The sequence below is a fragment of the Sinocyclocheilus anshuiensis genome, unplaced genomic scaffold (genome assembly GCF_001515605.1).
Source record: "Sinocyclocheilus anshuiensis isolate Anshui unplaced genomic scaffold, SAMN03320099.WGS_v1.1 scaffold26, whole genome shotgun sequence".
NCBI classification, from domain to species: Eukaryota; Metazoa; Chordata; class Actinopteri; order Cypriniformes; family Cyprinidae; genus Sinocyclocheilus; species Sinocyclocheilus anshuiensis.
The window spans coordinates 548833-574368 of record NW_015544143.1 but is presented as its reverse complement, the minus strand read 5'-3'; the positions used below and the strand labels follow the sequence as shown (position 1 = coordinate 574368).

The following is a 25536-nucleotide window of genomic DNA, read 5'->3' as shown; positions in this document are numbered from 1 at the left end:
ATGTTTCATGCGCACCAAATCAGCATATTATAATGATTTGTGAAGAATCATGTGACACTGAAGACTGGAGTAATGATGCTGAAAATTCAGCTTTATCGTCACCATAAATGATGGAATAAATTACATTTTAAAATATATATATAAAAAGTTATTTGAAATTGTAATAATATTTCACAATATTACTGTTTTTACTGTATTTTTGATCAAATACATACAGCCTAGGTGAGCATAAGCGACTTCTTTCAAAAAACTTATCAACCCCAAGCTTTTGAACGGTAATATAGCTGATCCTATAATAATGTGTATATTCTATCTTAAATTACTACAGGATGACATTGTAGCCATTTGGATTATGTTTTAAAAATTACACTGACAAATTGTGTCCCACTTCACCTCTATTCACCTTATATATGGACTGAATGAGCAGGGTTTTGACTGCCTTAAATGTATGTTGAAGGATATTTTGAAGGTGATTCAGAGTGCTTCTTGGTTCACTGCCATGTTAAAGTATACCTGCAGGTACTGACAACTCATCTGTCATGGTTTAATAGCCATAGACAGCTTGTCTTTTATTGTCTTGTAGCATCTATCATCCAAATAGGATGCCTGTTAGCCTTCCAGTGTCTGAGCTGTTGAATGCAGGGATATAAACATTCAGGTTCGTCCCCAGAAGTGCACAGAATAGTTGAAATATATTGGACATCTTCATTGATCCTCATATTTGTGAATGGCTGTTCATTTTCTGTGGCTTTGCAATGACTAGAAGCTGTTTCCTCTTAGAATGTAATGTATTTACCTTTTTTTTTTTTTTTTCAGTTTACCATTGGACAAATGTTTATATCTCCATAAGAATGTAAGTCTTAAATAAGGCCCAGTGGTCAGCTGCATCTGCATCTTTCATGGTTATCAAAAACAGTTCTCTCTTTTCTACTTTAGACATTTCATAATGTTTATTCCACCTTTAAGTATTGAAATCACCACATTTTTGTCTAAAGCCGTTGTGTGCCAATTAAAGCCATTGTGAAGTCATGCAAGGCCAAAGGTTTACAATCTTATCAGGAAAAAGAGTTTATTCTGGCAGAAGAGCATCTGTCATATGAGTTCACACGAGTTCTCTTTTTATTTTAGTGGACTGACTTCTGAGTCTGTCATAGAATGTACTTAGAAAGATATCTGTTTTTATTTCATATAAATGTTAAGACTGTTCCTATTAGATGTTGAACTGTTTTGCTGAGTTACTGCAGTCTGTTTGAATCCTGTTTGCTGAATTGACAATGTGGTCTATCCCTAAATTGTGTCCTTTCCCCTTCTGCTTGACAGGATTGACATGAACAACACACAGTAGCTGTCAAAAATCCAACCAATCGGGATGTGACTTTCATTTAGACAACAGCCATCATTTTGGTTACATCTTTCAGGCCCATACAGAATCTGCAAACTTCTTCACATCCCTCACCGCTTGCATGTTCATTTATGACACATTTTGGCTTTTTACTGTTTCTTTCAGTTACCAGTAAGAGTCTAGTACTCTATAGTTTTAACACACACTTCCATATTTATTTCTGCCCCAAAATCAGCACAGACAATTAGATAAAAGTGCAGAATCTGTCTGGGCCTTCATCTATCCAAAGTTATTTGCTTGTAACTTTATTCACCAATGCACAACATTTAGCTCAAGCATAATCACCACCACTCACTCAGCACTTTGTCTATGTCTCTTGTGAAGACTGTTTGTGTATTATCTTTAGGGTACAAGTGGGAAACAGCACCCTAACATTTGATTTAAGTCTGGGCATGTCTGACTCTAACAGTGTTTATAATGTATATTCTGCTGTAATTAATAACAATTAAAACAATGTCTACCCAGCTGTGTTCCAGCATGCATCATTTCATTGCAAACACCTGCCAGCATATAAGAAACCTATGTCTTTGACATTATTAATGAAAAAAAAAACACAATGAAGACCTGTACATAATGAAATAATTGATCATGAACCATAGCAACTGCAGAAGAAAGATGACACTGCACTGAAAAGAAAGAAACCAGCCTTCATCTTGTCTCTCCATCAGATGGCATATTGAATGTAGTGATTGCCGGGGAAGTTGAATTGAGTTAATTGCATGCATTGAACCATTAACTGGGTCACAGAAGGTGACCATCCAGCTTTATAATCTGAGCTCATTTGGCTATTTCTCCCTTTTTTAACAGACAAGGGTCCGACTGGGATGTGAACAATTTCAAACTAGCTTTCAGAAGTAAAGGGAGGAGCTTTGAGATGAAGGGCATTAGATAAGGCCATTAGTGCTCTGTGGATTACAGTAATCCAGCACCTTTAATATCAGTGCGGTGGTCCACCACTCGAAAAATAAACATCATGGAGTACAGACTGCAGAACACGTTTCTGTTAGCCGTCCTGCTGGTGTCTGAAGGTATGTGTTATTGAGTTGCATTATTTTCACTAAATTAGCAGAAATTAACATTCAAATTTGGGAAAAAAAAATTTTTTAATCAGATTTAAAGACAAAGAACAATGAAAAATGTAACTATTACTAAACTAAGTTAATAAAGATGATTGTGAATGTTAAATGTTAATAAAACATTTCACCTGTATTACAATTTTATTTCTAGTCTAATGAAATGTTGCTGTTTTACTCTTCCACATTTTGTCCAGGTTTTATTGGGCTGCAAGCACAAGAGGTAATTAAACACATTTGCTATTAATATCAGAGACAACTAAAAGATAAATATTGATGGCAATGTTAATATGTGTTTAGGATGGCGAGGGCAACAGCACATGGGCTAGGAAAATTTGCAAGTGTGACTGTGATTCCTCTAGCAAGTTGCTTTCTAAAGGTTCTTCATCAAGTAGGGGACAGGAGATGGACTGCATGCCAGGTAAGAAAGAGAAAGGGACTGTAAGAAATATGGACGAAAAAATGCATTCTAATAATCACATTACTGTCTTCTTTTAAAATGTAATAAGCACTAATTGTAACCTAAGTGTGAGTGCTTTGTAGGCTTTGTCCTGGTTTGGATAAACTCCATTATGAAGAAGTGGTTCAAAACGTGTTAAACATGTAATGACTCAGTTTCCTTCGTTATCTAGATAGCACTGTTTTTACTGCCTGAGGGTGAATTGTGAATCAAATACCACTGAAATCCTTTATGCTCATTTTGTCAGGAGAGCGAAACTTGTGAATGGGGCTTTGCACTAACATTGACTCTTTGGGAATTGAGATGAATGGATTAGTTAGCACTAGCTGGTGCCCTCTAAAAACAGAAGGCAGGACATGTGTGAATGAGCTGGCTGCCGGACAAGCCTTCCCCTGCAGTGGTGCAGAAAGTCATTAATCATTTGGTTGCAGCTTCACCTGGACCATGTGCGCCATCACCGCATCCCATTGGCACACCACCACAGGGCAGACATGCTCCATTAACACAGAGCAACTTGTGTTCGGAGTCCTCCAAGACTGATGTGTTAGAATTAAATGAAATGAAAAGCTGAGATTTTTTTTTTTGAATGGAGCAAGAATCAGAGATGGATCCCATTATGTTGAGATGCTGAGATTACCAAGACAAGATTAGGTCCACTCAATTAAACCATTGACCATTAAAAGGGATTGTTTACAAAAAAAAAAATGAATTTAAGTTAATTCTCTATCATTTGTCATTCCAAACCTGTATGACTTCCTTTCTTTTTTGTTCTACAGCTTTGTTCCCCTTTGACTTCCATTATATTTTTGACCATGCAATGGAAGTTACTGTTTAGTTATCAACATTTACTTCTGGAGAGATTTTTAAAGAGACACTCTGAAAAAGAGAAATTCAGTTTAGAATTCATGACTTCTGAATGCATTTATTTTCCCTGGATTTCATCTAAATCAAAAGTGGAAGTGGGTTTGTCACAAAGAACATCCTAAATCCTTGAAAAGAGGGACTTTTATGTAAAAACACTGATGTAGGACTGGAGCTTAAGTGTGGAACGTGACCATCTGTCAAGCTAAAGTCTTAATGGATGTTGATCTTTCACTATGGGGAACTAAAGCTTTTGGGATTGTAAAGTCACGAGCAGAAGAGTGGAAAGAACGGAATTACAGAGCCACCAGATTAACGCTTTGTCCATTTCTCTTTAACACAGCAGGACAAAGAAATCTCTCTGATTGCGTGACTAATGTTTCATTAAGCCTCCTGTCAGACATGTCTGATATCTTGCAGGCTTTTGTTGAATGGGCCTGTCCATAGATTTTTGGTATTTGGAGCTGCCTTTAGAGTCAGAAAGCCTGGTTGGAGCCAAACTGACATAGATGTGTTTATGTTTTTACTTCAAATTACAGTATATGCAAAGATACATATTAACCACATTCTCAATTTACTGTCCAGAGTGTCCCTATCATAAGCCCCTGGGTTTTGAGGCAGGATCTGTGACCTCAGATCAGATCAGCTGCTCTAATGAAGACCAGTACACAGGCTGGTTCTCCTCCTGGATTCCAAGCAAAGCAAGGCTCAACAACCAAGGATTTGGGTGAGTTCTCTGAAATATTTATTAGTATTTCATTGAAAAAAAAAAAAGAATACCTTTATTCAGCAAGGATGAATTAAATTGATTAAAAGATGCATTAAATGGACCTATTCATCAAAAACCATGAAAACAAAATATTAAGCAACACAACTATAATGTGTAATAATAATAAGAAATGCACCAAATCAGCATAATAGAAAGATATTTGAAGGATCATTTGACAATGAAGACTGGAGTAATGGCTTTGCCAAAATAAATTTCCCTTTAAAATGTATTAAAATAGAAAAAAAGTTATTTTAAATTGTAATGATATTTCACAATATTTTTTACTGTATTTTTGATTAAATGAATGCAGCCTTTGTGAGAATAAGAGACTTCTTTCAAAAACATTTAGAAGTCTTACAGACCCCAAACTTTTGAACAGAGTGTTACTGAAACGATCTTGATAAACAGTTTTAGGTATTTCAATCTTAAAGAGACTTGGACTATTTTGCATATATAGATTCTCTCTCTCTCTCTTGTCCAAGGTGTGCCTGGCTGTCTAAGTTCCAGGATACCAACCAGTGGCTTCAGATTGACCTGAAGGAGGTCGAAGTGGTTTCTGGTATCCTGACCCAGGGCCGCTGTGACTCTGATGTGTGGGTTACCAAGTACACCGTGCAGTACCGCACCAATGAGAAACTCAACTGGATCTACTACAAGGACCAAACTGGAAACAACAGGGTATTCCAGCCCATCCTGGAATAATGATTGAAAAAAAAATCACTATTTCTTTGAAGGAATACATAAATATTGGTTTTAATTGTTTTCAACACTTACTTCTTTTTCCCTCAGATGTTCTATGGAAACTCTGACCGCTCTTCCACAGTCCAGAACCTTCTGCGTCCACCTATCGTAGCACATTACATCCGTATCCTCCCTCTTGGTTGGCACACTCGCATCGCCATCCGCATGGAGTTGCTACTTTGCATGAATAAATGCACCTGATCTGGAACATGTCAGCGAAGCCATACTCAACTATTTCCTGTTCCATCCCATTTCTTGTATCCCAACATGCCAAAGTGAATATCACTGCCCAATCACTGCACTCAATTCATTTATTCTTATTTTCTGGTATTTTCAAGGAAGAAGCGATCATTAGAATGTGTTAAGGTTACATTTATTTGTCTTAAATATGTTTTCCTCTTCTTTTTGCATATAAAGACGTGTATTTCATTCATTTTATAAACCAAAAATGTGTTGCTTTGTCAAATAATTTTTTATCAAATTGCAAGCTGAGGCCACTGTAGTAATATGGCTAAACCAGAGGCTTGCTTATCTGAGACATCTCATGGAGTTTTGTATTATTGTGTGTTCTAATGTGGTTTGTGATGGTGATGTAGGGTGTTTCATTCCCACAGTTATGACCAATTCCTTTTTGAATTTATTATGAGCGTACATTGTTTAATTGTGTTTGTGGCTTACCTGAGAAACAATGCCTTTGAATAAAGTGTCTCTCTGTACCTTGCATGTTGTATAATCTGTTCACTCTCAAGTTGGGTTCACCATTTTAACACAATTCCAAAAGGTTAATATGGCTACTTGATAAAAAGAAATAAAAGAAATATTCATATAAAAAAAAAATTGTAGTAAGGGGAGCATGTGCTAGAGGCCCCCAGTGTATGTGTACATGCACAGGATGATCCAATATATTATTAGAGGAAATAAATTAAAACATTTCCATAAACTACATCTGATATAACTTTTAATTATTCACTTCTATATAAGGTAGTAATTTCATACTCAAGACCTTATGTCAAAAACGAGATGTTTGAAATTTAATAATTATTTAAAAATAATAACTTAAAAATGCCTCAGGAGTATTTTGCCCCATTTCAGAAGGGGTCATCTTACAAAGTGTCTTACTTTACTGTTCCACTTCAAATAAAAAGCATATTTCCCCCCTAAAGTCTAAATTAATTAGGCTACTGCTGTGCCCATGAATTCTCCATCAACAAACATAAAAACATTATATTCAATTATATAAATTCACAGAAAACTATATGGTAACTATCAAATGATATCAAAACTAAACTCTCCAGATGGATTAAGTCTGACAAACGCGGGTGTTCAGAAAATATGCTCTTTTTGTGTCGAGCGAGTGCGCATGCGCTTCAAGGCAAATAGAGGAGGAATGCACCTGCTTGTTAGTCATTAGTGGATTGATTAGAAATACCTTAAATTGTAATTTCGCTTCAGCGACTGTTGTTTACACACTCCTCTGATCATCATGAAAGCTCTTGGCCTTAAAAGCAAGCGGTGTTCCTCATCCAGAAGTTCCATATCAAGAACCAGAGGACACGCTGCGTTCATGTACACAGTCCGACAACAGGTGTGTTTTATAGGTCCAGAAATAACAAAAGAACAGAAGTTGAAAGTGTACCTAAAATGATTGCATATAAAAACAACTGGCTTTCATGTACAGGTCAATAAGACGGCAGTGAGACGCGTTCATGAGGCCAAGAGCGTAAGCAGATATTTGCTGCAGAGACTGGGGTCAGAGGCCGCGCGTCTCTCCTGTTTCAGCCGCCACAGAACCGTCTCGAGGAGGGAGATTCTGGAGGCCTGGGATCAGATGAGACGACGCAGAAATCCAGCTCCGCTGGCAGGCGCTTGAATCTTTTTAACAGACGCTTTAAATGTATCTATTTTAACGGATCTGTACATATTTAACTGTTGAAATAAAAGCCTTTTGTTAAAATAGTGAGGGTTTGTTTACTGTCGTAACAACTGTACGCTGGCATGTGTGACTTATTTATATATGGAATATTTGATTCTTTGCAGTACGTGTTTTTTTCCACTAACGTTAGTCAAAACGGGGTGGAAGCCCTCTGCTTAAATTGATGGTGCCCTGGCGTAATTTAAAAACACTTCAAACCCCTTGAGAGGCTTTTCCTCGTTTCTTGGATGATTGCTCGCATTTTGCAAAACATGCTACGTCACGTCTACACTACAAGACCGTGAATAATACAAATATAGATGTGAACTGTACTTTCTGTGACTCACAACCAGAAAATGTCTTGCATCTTCTTTTTTTTGTTGGCTTTGTGCTCATAAGAAAACCTTGGCAAGACATTTGCCAGTTCACTGTAAAAGTGTAAACGCACACAATTACTTTGATCTTTGACATTTAAAGATGTTTTGTATTTTTCACTTTAGAGAAGCAATATGAAAATGTTTACGTTCTTTGCAACTTAATTATTTTGCTTGCGAAATATTTTAACAAATGCAAGATTATGAAAGTTGCCCACAATAAATGTGAATCAAGAAGTTATAAACATGACTGAAGACGATCAATGCGTTTTTCATACTATATATAAGAATATAAACGAATATATTAACGAGGGTTAATAAACGAATCAGTGAATGAATCATTTACTGAACGGATCCAAACGATTCGAGTAACTGGGATGAATCAAAACCTCCTCACTAGACTCACACGAGTCACTGTGATGTGCTCTCAAATCGTCATTCGTCAGACTGCCACGGCGTTTAATGCAAGCTAGGTTTATCTGACACTTGGTGTTTATCTATTGCATCCCTCCACATTTGGAAATTAATGTTTGATTTTTCATCATCTACTTCTTATCCAACCCTAATTTCTCAACGTATTTGATGTCGTACTGAATGATGGACAACGGAAAGGTAACTTGCAGTGTTTTGTTTGTGTTCCGTGCATAATTGTACGATTGTTCGTTCCGCTTGTTTGTTCTGCATTTTTTTGTCGTTAAGGAATAAAGACCGTGTCAATGTTTTAATGCCTCTTAAAGAGATTAATGTGACTTAAAAAGAAGTTGGGGCAACATATTTAAACTATAAAGACATATAATAATAATAAATTATTATTATTGTTATTACTATTATTATTATTATTATATTTCTAACGCTGTGAAGGTGACAATCAACAGTCTTCATATCTCTCCCTGTGCCCCCTCCCAGAGATTGATCACTGTTAAAAGGGCCTTTTGAAAGGCACTTTAGGGGCACTGATTAAAGTCCAGCATGATTTGCAGTAAGTATCTTTTGTTGCTTTATTCTACAGAGGAACATTATAGTGATGCTGGATTAATTTCAAGCAGTATTCCTTTTTTCTGATGCCATTTCACTTCATTATGAATATATATATCAAAATAGCACTGAAATATTAGGTCTGTTTTATTAATAGTGGCAACAATAGCCATGAGGATGCATCTCCACAATATTCAGATTGGTGTTCAAATGTATTTTTATGAAACTATGTTACCCTCTGTCCTGAATATGTGGTTGCAGTATTGGTACTGTACTGATGAAGTTTAAGCTATTTTAGAAACAATTATTCAGTTATTTCTTTGCACAGACATTTCTGGTTACTAAATAAAGAAGAGAACCCCAAGAATTTCAGATATTCATGACTAGAAGCAAGCAGTGCCATCATGGGATGTGGCACATCCATTGCAGTTGAGAAACAAACACGCCCCTCAGAAACAGGTAAATATTGATTCTTCATCCCTAATGCTTTAATGTGATTTTCAATAATTAACCTCTTTTTCCTCTACCATTTGCAACAACCCTGGTTTCAAGAAGTTTGCATTTTTTTTTTATTTGTAAAAAATATGGCAGTGCTTGCATTGCATTTAGTCCCCAGTTCTATCTTTTTCTGTTGTTTTTTTTTCCACCCCCAAGGTGTTATTTAATTTATTCAATTTAATTTAATCACCTCTCACACAGATGGCTCCATCAAGCAGCCCAGCCCAGCTCTGAGTAAGGCACTTTCTTCAGCATCTGTCATCACTGTCTGTGTCTCATTTGTGGCTATAGAGAAGTACTTGTTGGCATGAAAGCACAATTGTATGTTCACAATGTAGATTTGTTTACATCTTTTTTAAAGTACAAACTAGATGGTTTACCATATATTTTTGCGGTAAACCAATGGGTGTGAGTTTTCTCTGTGCATTTAGAATAAATAAAATGGATGAGCAATTCTCCTATTCTTCTCGAACACAGCTTATAATTTCTCTATGGATGTGTACTCTTGAGCAAAGCCTTGTCTCTGACGTCTGAATTGTGTTCTTTCTTCTTAACTGCTCTTAGCAGTTCTTTAATTAGCACCTGTGATATTGACCTCCTGAGACAAGGTGTATTTTTAGCACAGTCTTTGCACTCAAGTATTCTGGAAAATTTCAAGTGTCCCTGTACCAAGAGCTTTATGTGCATTAAAGCGTGATGTTAACATGGTAACGTGAATCTAATGAGACAAAGGGGAATCAGCTGTAGCAACAGAACATTTTTGAAGGGTTGCTACAGTACTGTCCTAAAATGAAATGTTTCATGTTTAATTTCTCTGTATATGTGGAGATATTTCCCAGCAATTCTACATTTGCCATGTTGGCATCTTTTGACTCATATGTTCTCAAAAATAATTCACTCAGGTGTTGTTAAACAAGTAAAATTTAACCATGAGGAGCAACCTTCTTTATACCAAAGCACTTAAACTTAAAAAGAGATGTTCTATTTTTTCCTCTTTCTCTTTTTTTCTTTTTTTAATCTGACAGCTTTGCAGCTTCCACTGCCTCATGAGATGGCAGTGTCCAATGGTTGTACACTCTTAGAGGATGTAGTAGGTCAACCAGGGTCTTGTTTCATGAATACTGCATAATTAGACAGAGGTTGTGTCTGAAATCGCATACTGTCTGAGTAGGTGCTTCTTTTGGATAAGTAATTAAATAGTGTCAGCTAAAAAGTAAGTTCTATATATTTACTGTGTGTAGTATGAGTAAAATACAGATGTACTACATTCACCATGTTGTCATTAAAATGTGACAGTTTTGAATCGCTTTACTGCCATTGACAAATCCTATCCTGTGGTCTCATGGGATAGTAAAGGGTCCATTGTATGCACACTTCAGAATCTCGCTGGAAGTAGTAAGTCATCCGGGTGCTTTTTGCATACTGTTGTATGAGTACTGTGAATTTGGACCTCTAACTTCTAATTTCACACACTGTTTTTCACCTGCTATGTAATAGGAAAGTATGTGATTCCAGGTGCAGACATATTACTGCTTTTTGCATACTAAGTAGGGAAGTATGCATATTTGGTCCATTGGAAACCCTCATTGCCTGCATTTCTCTTCCCAATTAGTTTTTGTCTCTGTGGTTACAGAAATATGACTTCAAGGATACTGTTTACACCAGCCACTTGCATTCTTTGTGTGTTCTTAACATAGCTATAAAAGCTGCCATACTGATCCAGCGTTGGTACAGACGCTATGTCGCTCGCCTGGAGATGAGAAGACGCTATACATGGAACATCTTTCAGTCCATTGAGTATGCAGGGGAACAGGACCAGCTACAGGTATAAAAGCCACTTGATAGAAAAAACCACAAACAAACATCTCCCCTTAATCTTAATAAACTTGTAATGATATTAAAACTCATCTTTTTTTAAATTTGTTATAGCTCTCCAGTTTCTTCAGTTTCATGTTGGACAACTTCACACACATGAATGGGAATGGACCAGGTAATACATGTCACATTCAAAAATACAAAGGCTTCTATAAGGTAAAGTGTGTTATTTTTGCATCACCAAATTGAATCACCAAAATAACTAATTGTTTAAAACGGTCCCAATTGTTATTGGTCAGATGAACAGATATATCCCATGAACTATTGGTTGAGCCATGGTGGTTTTAGCGATTTTTATTTCATTATCTTAATTTGCCTGCCCTCAGCTCATCTTTGTAAAGCCCATAGCTCATGTGATTTTGCATCAAACGATCTCCCTCTGGAGTGTTGCAGACCTATCCTTTTAGTGATTCCAAAAAACGCTATATAGAGACAGTTGCTTAGCAACCTTGGGAGATCCCATTTTGAGTGGTGGTAATGCAGAGAGAGCCAGAAATGCAGCAGCCAGCCTCCACAGGCAGCTGCCCAAAGTGCAGAATTACAGAAGACAATTAGTCCCATCTTTAGTCAAGCAGAACAGCAGAAACTCAGAGATCACAGAGAACGCAGTAGGAAAAGCAAGAGCATAGAATGTTCTTCTAATGTTTTTGAAAAATCATAATAGTATGAAAACTACATGGGTAAAATTTTCAGTTGTTTTACCCAATAATGAATGTTCTTTTTACTATTTTATATTCTTTACATGGAGGTTCTTTGCTCTAGCCTGTGATGACACTAAATTGGCTTGCCTTGGGGAAAACTGTGTTTAATCAGTTCCTATTGAGTGGGCCGCAAGTGCACATGACTGGGCTTGTCAGGTAATCATGTATCTTGGGCTTGGATTGGATGGTTTTCAGGTTCAGCTTCATGTTTCTGTGGCTCCAGAATCATTGCCTGATGGCAATTAGGAAGCATATTATTATAGTATGGTAAAGTGTATCTTCATATTTATTATTGAAAAGTCTGCAATCACAGCTATAGTGGAGCTTCAATGTGTGCCATGGGTTCTGAGCACTAAGCAGAAATAAATTATAGAGTGATGTTATATACATTTAAAGTTGGCAAGTTTCTCTCTTTTTTTTTTTTTTTTTTTGGTTCTCTTATATGCTCATCAGAAAAATGGGGAAAAAGCATTTATTTGAAATAGAAATCTTTTGTAACATTATAAATGTCTTTAATGTCACTTTTGCATTCAATGCATTCTTGATGGAAAAAAAAAATTTATTTAAAAAAATAATAATCTTACTTACCCCAAACATTTGAACATTAGTGTATCTGCAGATTTTTACTCAAAATAACAGAAAAGGCTTGAATATTGCCTGATTATTGGCTTTATCCAATTTCTGGAAATTTTGTCTCATTTATGAATCCACATTCTTAACTGGCAAACTCTGCCTCAGCATCACTGACTACAAAAATGTAAATACCTTTCACGTTTTGCCAGATAGTAGAGCTCCAAATGGAGCTTAATAATGCTTGTTTATCATTGGCAATCTAAGGAAGCAGGGAATGATGTCCAGTAGATATTGGCTAAATCAAGGCAAGAAAAAATTATTCTGCATTAGCTCTCTCCTCAATACAAACATCTGTTCCTGAAATTCAACTCTCTCTGCATACATTTATGGAAAAAACTGCAAATTTACATTTTCAAGAATGACACAATGGGTCAGCACTCCTCAAATCCCTGTGCAGGGCCAGACGCTATGCAAATTGAAGTATGCTACATTGTGTTATGGCACTGTGAGCTGGATATTTTGATGGGCAATCAAAATAGGCCTTTCATAATAGACTCCAGGTTGAGAATTAATCATTTATTTAATAAGTGAAAACAGAAACAGATATGCCTGTCCGCCTGTATTCATGTTTCCGTGTGCCACATGCCCAGCGCTGCCTAACAATAACACAAACCTTTTGATGTTTCAGAGTGTTTTGTGATTCACATTTACATTTTTTATTTTTAATCAGGCTGCTGTTTTTGCACATTATAGTAATGAATAGTTCTCACATGACGTGTTGATGGAGAAAAAAGTTTAACATTTTTATGATTTTATATGGGAAATTGTTAAGCTTTGGGTCATAACTGGTGATTTATTTGAGTTTTTTCATGATTTTTAAATTAATTTCACCTTTTCTACTTCATTTTAAAAGGTTGGTTGGACTTCTATGACTGATTCTGATGATTCTATCTAAAAGGCTGTAATTCCAGAAATTATGCATTTTCCATACCATGTTCCATCATCCATGTACCACAAAATTTTTTTTGTCATTGCTTTGTTGTTACACCGATTCATACCAAGATAATCAAGTTGCATGTCACACTTCTTTTCCATGATTCTTCTTTTATTACCACATAGTCACGACAGCAGCCATGTTCTCTTTCCCCCAGACTTGATCTCTCACCTCCTGGACTCTGTGGTTGACCCTTTAACTGAGGAGGCCAGGCAGTTGAAGTACGAGCAGATTGTCGTGCCGGAATCATACAGTGGTCCTCGTCTCTCCTTCCCGCTGAGCGTGACTGATACCAATGCCCTGCTCAGTGCCTTTAAAGAGGAGCAGGTACAACACTATAAAACTTTCACTAATAGTCTGAACAAATTCTGGCAAAAACTAAATTCATCTTGTACATTATTTATCTATGTCTAGCAGACTTTAATTGCTTTTCAAATTGTGCTACACTAATGCTCAAATGTTTGAGGTTGGTAAGATTTTTAAAATGCGCTCACCAAGGCTGCATTTATACAGTAAACACAATGATATTGTAAATTTTGATTACAATTTAAAACAACTGTTTATTTTAATACATTTTAAAATGTAATTTCCTGCAATGGAAAAGCTGAATTTTCAGCATCATTAATCCAGTTTTCAGTGTCACATGATGCTTCAGAAGTCATTCTAATATGCTGATTTGCTGCTCAAAAAAACATTTCTTATTATTATTATTGATACTGAAAACAGTTGTTCTTCTAAGGAATCCGTAATTAATTTTTTAGGATTTTTTTTTTTTTTGATGATGAATAGAAAGTTCAAAAGAACGGCATTTATTTGAAAAAGAAATCTTTTGTAACATTATAAATGTCTTTACTGTTACTTGGTAAATATAATGCATCCTTGTTGAATAAAAGTATTAAATTCTTTCAAAAAAAGAAATAGTGAATATTTATAACTTTTTTTATCAGAATATTTTTTGATAAACATCAAAACATTATCATAACATTCTACTATTCTACTGATTTTTACTTTAGAAAATGCAAACATAAAAATCCAGTGACATAAATGTATGACTACTTCTCATTTTCAGACTCTTCACGGCAAATATGTGCTGCAGCTACTATATGAAACGAAGAAGTTCTTAAAGCAGATGCCAAACGTCATATACCTGTCGACGTCCTATGCCAAAGAGATAACTATATGTGGTGAGACTATATATTTTATGAAAAACTAGAATGGTCATCTACACACACTTTATACTGTTTAATCCACCTCCGATTCTTTGCAGCAGTGCATTTGAGATATGTGAAATATTTTTGATAGCTTGTAAGGAAAACTAGTGATGGCAGCATGAATGAATGAGTGCTTATTTATTTTGCACTACATAAAGCACTTCAGTGTACCTCGATGGGCTCCTCGCAGCCAACTTGCACCATTTCATACTCGACAGCGCTCCAGATTCAATTAGTACAGAAAAGCATGCATGAATAACTGAATTCCCATCTTGGAATACTCTAAAAGAGATTGCGTTGTGCCATTTAAAGTGTTTATATTTTGCATATTTTCATCACAGATTCCAACATTTGATTTTCATTTCCTGGAATGATAAACAGTGTTTATATGCCAACTTTCTCTTTCACACAGGTGATCTGCATGGTAGACTGGATGACTTACTGCTTATATTTTACAAGGTAAATGCAGATTGATTGCTTAGATCTAGAATATTATTTCTTGTAATTACATTTTAGCATATTGGTGCAGGGGTAATCTACCTAAGCAAAGCCAAAGAATGAGTTCATTAAAGCCACTTGGGCATCACTTGTGACTTATTACATTCAAGATGTATTACCTTAATACCCAGAATGGTCTTCCCTCTGCGGAGAACCCCTACATATTCAATGGAGACTTTGTGGATCGAGGAAAAAAATCTACAGAGATTATCATCATTTTGTTTGCCTTCCTACTGCTCTACCCCGACCACATGCATCTGAACAGAGGCAACCACGAGGACCACATCATGAACCTCAGGTAACATGCTTGATCACCCATTCATGAAGACTTCTAATGAAGGCATGAATTTTAATAAGGCAATAAAAAGTTTTTTCATGGTCTATGCATTCTTGTAGTCAAAAAAGGTTTTCTAGTCATGGTGTACCATTAGTAGGAATGTCCTCAGAAAGCATTTTCTTTTTTCAAACTGAATTAAAAGTATGATTTATATTGTTAGTGTGTAAGCTTTATATGTTCTTGCAGATATGGATTCACAAGAGAAGTCATGCAGAAGTATAAGGTATATTTGTATTTGTGTAATAATGTTTTGATTAGAGGTAAGTTAAATGTAGGTTTGTTAAAAGTTTTGTAGCATTTAAAAATGATTAGAATTTTTTTTTTCAATCTTTAAATCAGCTGAAAATAGATAGCCTTAAAACTCTCTAAATTACTTGAAATATATAATTGCTTGTTTAAAAGAGCGTAATAAAAGTTAAACAAAAATTAACTTGTAAAGTTTACTGGCGAATATTAGACGTCACCGCCACCTACTGGACATTAACTTCTACTGCTTTCTTTATAGACTCATGGCAGGGAAATCCTACAGATTCTTCAGGATGTGTTCAGCCTGCTACCTCTTGCAACTGTCATCGACAACAAAGTGCTTATTGTTCACGGTGGCATATCGGACAAAATTGATCTGGGCTTTCTGAGCACTGTTGAAAGGCATAAAGTAGGTCTTTTGTTTACGTTCGGATGGATTTATATTCTTTCTTTTGACATAATAAAATTATTTCCATTTAAACCTATAAGTCACTTCCATTTATTTATTTTCTGAGCACAGTTGCGAGACATAAAGTAGGTCTTTTATTTAGAGGCCTCCTTCTTACATAAAATAGTTTCAGTTTAAATCTATAGTTCATGTTTTTTTGTTTAGGTAAGTAGCGATGTAGTAAGCAGGGTCATGTAAAAAAAGGTTTGTCCCTCACATGTAAGTCTGCTTTGCAGGTGAAGTCTGCTCTCAGGTTGCCTAAACGCAGCGTTGATCATCTCAACGTTCACGCATGCAGTCGCAACAGCAGCAGACAAAGCGGCAGATCCCGGTTGGACAGCCCTTGCTCCTCAGGCCGCACCAGTCGTGCCTCCCGCAGGAGAAAGAAGCACTTCACCAAACAGGGGAGCTGCTCCTCATCTTCATCATCTTCATCCTCCTCATCGTCTGTGTGCTCCCCCCGAGTCTCATCACGGAACACTTCATGTCGACCTCCTCCTTCCCCCAGTCTGCCAAGCCCCACCGATGTGCTCCAAGTGCCCTTCCTGGACTCCTTCGTCTCCCTAGAGCCCCCTGAGCCACCCAGAGAAGAACTGGAATGGCAGCAAGTGAGTTGAAACTGTTCCCACTGTGTTTTGTCGGTGAGAGTGTGTGACAAATAGCTTCTATCTTGGATGTGGAAGCGTTCTGCCTTAGAAATCCATTTGGCCTAAACCTCCAGTACACAATATGACTCGCTTTATTGCAGGAGATGTGAGAATTTTGCACCAACCTACTGAACTTCCACAACAATAATTGTTTTTGAATTATAAAACAGCATGGCACTTTGGGTTTTGTGCTTAGAAATAATCAATCGGCATTTTATTTCAAGAGTCAGTCAATATAAAATCTTCCAGTTATACTCAGTTTATATATATATATACTGTATATATATGTATGTATGTATGCATCTGTTCGTGACCTCAAGCTGAAGCGAACTTGGGTTCTGCAGCAGGACAATGATCCAAAACACACCAGCAAGTCCACCTCTGAATGGCTGAAGAAAAACAAAATTAAGACTTTGGAGTGGCCTAGTCAAAGTCCTGACCTGAATCCTATTGAGATGCTGTGGCATGACCTTAAAAAGGCGGTTCATGCTCGAATACCCTCCAATCTGGCTGAATTACAACAATTCTGCATAGATGAGTGGACCAAAATTCCTCCACAGCGCTGTAACAGACTCATTGCAAGTTATCGCAAACGCTTGATTGCAGTTGTTGCTGCTAAGGGTGGCCCAACCAGTTATTAGGTTTAGGGGGCAAACACTTTTTCACACAGGGCCATGTAGTTTTGGATTTTGTTTTCCCTTAATAATAAAAACCTTCATTTAAAAACTGCATGTCGTGTTCACTTGTGTTATCTTTACTAATATTTAAATTTGTTTGATGATCTGAAACATTGAAGTGTGACAAGCATGCAAAAAAATAAGAAATCAGGAAGGGGGCCAACACTTTTTCACACCACTGTATGTATGTATTTATTTATTTTTGTATTTTCATTTTAGTTTGAGTAATTTTATGTTTTTGTCATTTTTTAAAAAATATTTCTATTTAGCTTTAATTTACTTAATTTACATTTTATTTCAGCTTTATTTCAATAACAACACTGAGGTGAATGTATGATGACAGACACTACATTTTGGGTTAACTATTCCTGTAATACTGTGGCTCAAGGTATAAAATCTACTTCTGGCCTGAAGTGTTTTGCTGTCTTTATATCTCTTTCAGCCTTTGACTTAGTTTTAGTTAATGATTTAGTTAATAATAATAGCACTCGTCTCTATAAATCTTTTTTTATTTATTTAGTAGTTCCTAAACATTTGAAAATAGACAAATGACTGGAACAATGATGGAAAAGTATAAGAAGATGCTTTTCAAATATGTTTTATTTCACATGGTCATAATTTGTCTGATACAGGTTGTCGATATTCTCTGGAGTGACCCTAAAAATCAAAATGGCTGCAGTCCGAATTCTTTTCGCGGTGGTGGCTGTTACTTTGGGCCAGATGTGACACAGGCGCTGCTGCAGAAACATGGCCTCTGTCTGCTCATCAGATCACATGAATGTAAACAGGAGGGCTATGAGCTCTGCCACAACGGACAGGTGAACACAGAAGCGTTGATCCACACAAAGCATGATCCCTTCTGTCACGGTATCAACATATCGTTTCAGCTTTTCTCATAAAAATCTATTCGGAGGTCTCTTACAGTCCTGTAAAGCTGCAGTAAAGTCAGTTTTTATAAGAACACTCACAGGTTGAGGACAAAGATGACAAAGCAAAAGAACGAAAGGGCACAACAGTTCAGTTTTGATTTTAAGAGGTCTGTACAGTATATCTTTGATACCAGCATTATTTCAGGAATTGTTCTTTTTTATAGGTTATCACTATTTTCTCTGCATCTAACTACTACGAAGAGGGCAGTAATCGTGGGGCGTATGTCAAACTGGGGCCTGAATTGGTCCCACGCTTCTTCCAGTATCAAGTCAGTCGGAGCACCAGAAAACTCACACTCCATCAGAGGTACTCTCTCTTCGCTAGTAGCTGTTAAGTATATGAAACTGTGTGACTCTATAGGTGGAAGTTCTCATGCTAATGTGTGCATCCATATTACATGTAGTTTGTTTGTGTGTGTATTTCAGGGTTTGTGTAGCAGAAGGTTCAGCACTCAGGGCTTTGAAAGAGAAGCTGTATGCTCACCGCTCTGAGCTAATAGCTGCCTTTCAACAGTATGACATAGACAACACAGGTTATATTATATTATATTATATTAAAATTTGGTGTCTGTAAGATTTTTTAAGTGGTTTGAAAGGTCTTTTATTCTCACCAAGGATGCATTTACAGTGGGTACGGAAAGTAATTTAAGGGGGTCTGAATACTTTCCGTACCCACTGTATTTGAACAAAAAAAAACAACTGTAAAACAATTAAATATCATTACAATATAAAATAAATGTTTTCTATTTAAATATTTTTTTAAATGTAATTTATTCCTGCTGGCAAAACTGAATTTTTTTTAGCCATTACTCCTGTCCTCTGTGTCACATGATCCTTTAGAAAGTATTCCAATATGCTTATCTATGTTGAAAACAGTTGTGCTGCTAAATATTTTTTTTTCTGGAAACCATTTTTTTCATGATTCTTTGATGAATAGAAAGTTCAAAAAAACAGCATTTATTTGAAATAGAAATCTTTTGAAACATACATTTCTTTAATATCACTATTTAGCAATTTAATGCATTCTTGCTGAATAAATGTATTAATTTCTGTCAAGAAAAAAATCCTACTGACCCTAAACGTATATTATATTATATAATGCAGGTAATTTATAATTGGGAGGTTAAACTAAAATTGTTCTTCTCTCCTTCACTTGCAGGTCGCATCTCCACTAGCGAGTGGGCACAGGTGGTGGAGTCTGTTCTTCGATTGGATCTGCCATGGAGAACCCTGCGCCCACGCCTGGCCCGTCTTGGTGCAGATGGCAATGTAGAGTATGAATCCTGCTTTGAGGACATCAGCCTTGGAGAGCCCATCCCTCCGGTCACTATCTTAATCTATGTTTATGTTATGTAAGGGTGGGTGGTATGACCAAAATCTTATGTCACGGTATAAGTAATTCTATATCATGTTAACATTATATTTTACTTTAATCAAGTGAATTAATTACTTTATATATGAGAAGTAATGAACATTGTAAAACAGCCAATATAAAAAATTTGTTTGCCAATTTTTTTTTACCTAATATGTGGATGTCATACTGCCCAGCTTTCACAGAGATTTTTCACTTTGGCTTTTATATTGAAAATATAGTACTTCACAATTCAATCTCATTTTTTTTAAATAGATGTTTTTTGTTGTTTTTAGGTAACACCAAACTTGGCTGAAACTCTTTATAGGTATAGAACTGACCTAGAGATAATATTTAACATCATAGATAAGGACCACTCAGGTTAGTGTCACCGCTTTCCTGATTGTTCACTGAGATTAATGCTGGTTATCTTATGCTGATCATAACCCACCTCTCCACCTTCACACATAGGTCAGATCTCCATCGAGGAGTTTCGTCAGACTTGGAAGCTCTTCAGTTCTCATTTGGGGGTGGCTGTGAATGACCAGACTATAGATGACATGGCTCGAAGCATAGACTTTAACAAAGATGGCAGCATTGATTTTAATGAGTTCCTGGAGGCCTTCAGGGTGGTGCATAAACTAGATGTCAAAGAGCAGCAGCAGGGTTAATTCTAGATGAGCAGATTACAGACAAGACAGATTTACAAATAATTTTTGGTACTTCATCTTTATTTTTTAACAACTTATGGGCACAGTAAGAACTTTCGTTTTCCAGGATTCGCATTTTTCATAAAGGTAAGAGTTTTAAATCTTCCTGCCCTTTGTTATATAAATGAATGAGAAAAATTGTTCAGATATACTGAAAAAATGCATAGATTAAATACAGTCACAGCTATTGTGTTGCACTGTAATTCACAAGTGCAGTATAATTGTTCAGCAGTACATAACCCTATAATTGTGCCTTCACTTTGAGTCATGAGTCATTTCTGTTGTAGATGTTTCTCTGATATTAATTGCTCTGTTTTCATCTTGTGCATGGTTTACAATGCAACATCTTTTATTATCAAACCTAAAACGTCAATTTATGCCCTCACCAGACATGATGTGTTTCGTAAAGTTAAGGGGTAGAACTCTTATCTATACTCTACTAAATCACATCTAATATCCTTACACATTTAGTGCTTAGTACACAGTGTTTATTTTGGCAGACAATAGGTTCTGATCCCATTACTTGGTCTACATCAGTGTGATCATTATATCATCAAAATATGAATAGTATAATAATACTACAAAAAAATAACACTGGTCTGCATTCACACAGGTAAAAGTAAAAGGGTTTTATGCAGTGGTTTTATCTGAAGTCATCTGGCCTGACCTGTGTTGCTCCTCTTAACAAGAAAAATTCCTATGAAAAAAAAAAAAAGTTTCTATGTTTTCGTCCTGTTTTGAAGAGGATTGTCCAGGAGGTTTTAAACTCTAGTTATTCTGTTTTGTGTATCCTCCCATTTTCTCTCTCTTTCCCTTCTCTCTTGTCTCATCTGTTGAAGACTCCTCTCTCTACTGTTCAGAGTGATCTTCATCTACAGTCTGACACTTTTAGGATTTCCACAGCCTCTTTTTTTTTTTACGGTGGAATTTTCTCAGTCATGCTAGGTTGGAGATCTGCACTGCTATGTGTATTTTCGTCCCAGCTCTGGACGCTACCTCCAGGTACAGTATCATGATTTAGACATCAGATACTTGTAACCAAAGAAATCAGGAATACAAATCAGGAACGTTATAAACTGTTCATCCTAAGGAGACAGAAGAGAAATTCTTTGTTTTTTTTAAAGAAAGGGTTCATTAACGGGGTTGAAACAAGTGCTCACAGAAGACATTAAAGTTGCTGGGAAGATTCGTTGTTCATGAGCCTATTACGTGTTTTTATTTAATTGGCGCTTTTTAGCATATTAACTCTTTCCTGTCACCACCTTCCAATCTTACATGTATGTCTGTAGATATCTGACATCTTTGTAATATCCTGCTCATCAGTTCTCTAAGCAGATGACAGGCAGAAATGTTCAACACCGAGGGCCTCAGAATGGCTTTAAACGTCATCAGACACATCTGGGAATATATGTTTATACAGATGGATATTACTGCTTTGAACTCAGGTGTTCTGCTAAACATATTATCTTATTTCAAAAATGCACGTAAAAATATCTCAATGAATGAAATTCAGTGTACCACTGTGCTTTAGTGGGCTGTTTTTGTTAAGCAAAAAGTAATTTTAAACATCATTTAATAGTCAAAAGTGTTTCCTGTCTACATTCATTAAAGGGATAGTTCACCCAAAAATGAAAATTCTGTCATCATTTACTCACCCTCATGTCGTTCCAAACCTGTATGAGTTGCTTTCTTATGTTGAACACAAAAGAAGATATTTTGAAGATTCCTGGTAATCAAAGAGTTGGTGGTTGCCATTGACTTCCATAGTATTTTTTTTTTCCTACTATGGCAACCACCAACTGTTTGATTACCAGCAATCTTCAAAATATCTTCTTTTATGTTCAACACAAGAAAGCAACTCATACAGGTTTGGAACGACATGAGGGTGAGTAAATGATGACAGAATTTTCATTTTTGGGTGAACTATCCCTTTAAGCCAGAGAATCTGTAAACCACTGTGGATGTGGGATTTCACTCTCAGCAGTGAGCAAATCATGTCCTATTCTCTAAACCTAAACCATACCATGTAAATTAAATTATATTATCTGAAAGTCAACTTGGTCTGTCACTTTCTGTTTCACAAGCAATTAAAAACATACTGTCTCTGTGTAGTGACTTTGATCATCACTAGTTGGATCTTAAATTTCTCATATGTTTCTTTTAATTTCAGAGTTAACTCCTTGCTCTTTAAACAATGGAGGATGTTCTCAGATCTGTCAGGGAAATGAACAGAATCATGCCCAGTGTCTTTGTAAACCAGGATTTCTTCTTCTGGAGGATCAGCGCACCTGTCGAGGTGAGAGAGGAACCACATGCATATTTAATCTTGTTGTCTATTGACTGTGGTATTATTACCGCTGCAATACGACCACAGAATAGCATTCTTTAGACATCCAGACTCCAGTGATTATAGGTTTTCCACTTTAGGAATGGCGGCTTTCTCTTTTTCCGTCATGATGTTGTCCTGACACAAGGTTAACAGCTTGTTTATGCATCCTTGACCTGTGTGTCATAGATTTATGGTTTTGGTTGCAAACCAGCTGTGGTGTGTGTCGATTCAGCCCTGAATGACTCAAGACTTAACATTACCCTCTGGCTTTGAATTCTTGACCTATATCAGGAAATTGCTGTTATATAGAGCTCAAAGTCAAGGTACAACACGTGTGTGTGTGTGGTTCACATGGTGTTTTAAGAGTTAAAAGTTATCATATAAGGAAGAAAAAAAACAGTATACACTCTTAAAATTCAGATTTCCAAAAGGGTTCCTCCATTTCGGGTTTCTCAAATCACCTTTTAGTGATAAGTTCTTAAAAAAAAAATAAAACTTTTATTTTTTTTCTTGAACATTTTGATGATCTGAAGAAACTTTTTCCACTATAAAGAAGTGATCTCACAAGTGGACAGTGCTAAATACAGGTGTAAACAGGGTCAAAACATTTTGTTATCCAATAATTCTTCTTTGCACAGCAGTACTTCCCTTTTGAGCTCACCTTGACAAGTAATGTTTTCTTGTGTGAATGTATATTTGTTTACTTGGTCATGCATCTGCATATTAAATATATAGATGAATGTGTGTGATATCATTCTTCCACTCTTCATCAATGTTTGTATTCATGCGTTCATGCTTGTAAGAATGCATGCAGGTCTTTTCATGTGCCTGTCTGTGGTATTTTTAGATTTGGACGAATGTGTGGAGGAGTTGCACCTGTGCCAGCAGGTCTGTCAAAATACCTTGGGCTCCTACAGGTGCCGTTGCAGTCCAGGGTTTCAGCTCTCTTCGGATGGGACATCCTGCTCTGGTGAGTGAATCAGTGTCTGGTGTATGCTGATGCTCTGCCAAATGACAAAAATCATTCTTAAAATTGCAGTGTGTCATTTAGAACCACTAGTGGCCCTAAACGGAATTATAATAATAATAATATTAATTAATTAATAAATAAATAAAATAAAAAATAATTAATAAACATTAAATAAAAAAATAATAAATAATTATGTTTTCTTTTAAAAAAATATATAAATTATATTTATAATTATATTTCATTTTAGATTTATAATAATCTGTCCTTTTTAATATAGATTTCTTCAATAAATAAATGCTAATTTCTGATTACATACTTTAACCCCATGATCTTAATATAGTTAATGTTAATATTTCTGCAGATGTAGATGAGTGTGAACATGTTGGCAGTGCTCTCTGTGTATTTGGCTGCATTAATACGCCAGGAAGTTTCCAGTGCTTGTGTCCTGTAGGGTACCAACTGGACAGCACCAATAGGCATTGTGTAGGTCAGTCATCTACATATCTTAAGTTAATTTGTCCTGACACACCTGTAGACCAAACCAGTTATGTCATAATAGGGTCAAAATAGCATATTTACAATAAATGTTATTACACAGACTTACTATATGTAGACTAATACCAAAAAACATAACTAAAAGGGATTTTTTTTGAGGATTTGTATTTTTTCACCATTTTCTACTGTTTTTTGATCTACTATACTTTTATCTATTATGCAGCTCTTGTTAGAAACCCCAGATGAATAGATGATTTCTATGCTAATGAACATTGAGATGAGTGAATTTTTTATTCTAAAAGGTGTATTTGTGGTTTGGTTTTAAACATTAATGAGTGTGAGGAGACGGCGGTCTTCCAGCAGAAACTGTTGCACAGGTGTGAGTGGAAGTGTGTAAATCTGCCAGGTACTTCCAGATGTATCTGTCCTCATGGATACAGACTGCATCTTAATGGACACCAGTGTGAAGGTCAGCACACAAACATACATACCCTACCAGCACAGAGAAATTCAAATTCTTATATGCATGCATGCATATACACAAAACTGTGTAGATATTAATTGAAAGATGAATTGTTGCTGTTATGTGTTCTTTTTTCTTATATTTGTCAGATGTTAATGAGTGTGAACTGAAGAACACCAACTGTTCTCACCTCTGCATCAACCACATAGGCGGCTACAAATGTGCCTGTCCAGAAACACATCGAATATCCCCATATAACCAAAAAAACTGTCAGCCGGTAGACTAACACACACCAACTCATTACTCGGACTCATTTATCTTTTTTTTGTATATTCATTTAACTATCTTTTGTATTTAATACAAAATATTTTGTATTTATACACCCACAGTTATGTACGAATAAGCTCTGATGATAATGATGATGACGGTGTATTTATGGTATTTATAATTATAAAGTTCTGTTTTTTTATTGCTTACAAAGAATGTGGTAATATTCATTCTTCTTGACGCAATGGCACCACCTTGTGGTCACACTAAACACTTCCTGAGAAATGTGTGTGTGTGTATATATATATATATATATATATAGTAGCGGGGTGAATCAGGACACAGACACAGAAGATGGATTTTTAACAGCACAGATCCCCGGAGGGTGATTTATTTAAACAGAGAAGTGATAATACGGTGCTCGGTGAAGGTGCTCTCGGTCCCAGTGGAAATAGTGTCGGTGATCTTCCGTGAAGTGTGGCAAACGGCCAGGAGCTCAGTCAGTTTCTGTACAGAGGGAGAGAAAACACTCATTAGTCTCTCTTCCAGGGAGCATGTTACTCGCCTTAGTGTGTTTTCCCTCCCAGTTTTAAAGCCGTTGCCAACGAGCTCCAGGTGTGCTGGCCATGATGCTCAGGTGTTCGCAGTCGGTGATTAGTGCTGGAGCGGCGTTTCCAGGGCGACGCTGATCTGCCCTCGGGACGCTCGCCACAATATATATATATATATATATATATATATATATGTGTG

At 36.3% G+C, this 25536-nt stretch overlaps 2 protein-coding genes across 3 annotated transcripts; both read left to right on the top strand.

Annotated features, from left to right (window-relative positions):
* Positions 1-2316: 2316 nt before the first annotated feature.
* On the top strand, positions 2317-6006 carry LOC107695076 (retinoschisin-like). Its single transcript, XM_016494871.1, has 6 exons — positions 2317-2430; positions 2673-2698; positions 2776-2896; positions 4382-4523; positions 5048-5243; positions 5355-6006. The coding sequence occupies exons 1-6, from the start codon at positions 2376-2378 to the stop codon at positions 5505-5507; spliced, it is 693 nt and encodes a 230-aa protein (XP_016350357.1). The 5' UTR covers positions 2317-2375; the 3' UTR covers positions 5508-6006.
* Positions 6007-8047: 2041 nt separating this feature from the next.
* LOC107695075 (serine/threonine-protein phosphatase with EF-hands 1-like) lies at positions 8048-20298 on the top strand. 2 transcript variants are annotated; one of them, XM_016494869.1, is made up of 19 exons: positions 8048-8204; positions 8499-8571; positions 8896-9026; positions 9267-9299; positions 10763-10890; positions 10995-11055; positions 13366-13535; positions 14278-14392; positions 14832-14878; positions 15049-15215; positions 15441-15477; positions 15760-15909; positions 16185-16556; positions 17905-18090; positions 18366-18508; positions 18628-18734; positions 19361-19524; positions 19849-19933; positions 20024-20298. In XM_016494869.1, the coding sequence occupies exons 3-19, from the start codon at positions 8972-8974 to the stop codon at positions 20221-20223; spliced, it is 2220 nt and encodes a 739-aa protein (XP_016350355.1). In that variant the 5' UTR covers positions 8048-8204; positions 8499-8571; positions 8896-8971; the 3' UTR covers positions 20224-20298. The 2 variants fall into 2 exon arrangements, with proteins under 2 accessions (XP_016350355.1, XP_016350356.1); XM_016494870.1 differs by lacking the exon at positions 9267-9299.
* The last annotated feature ends 5238 nt before the right edge of the window (positions 20299-25536 follow it).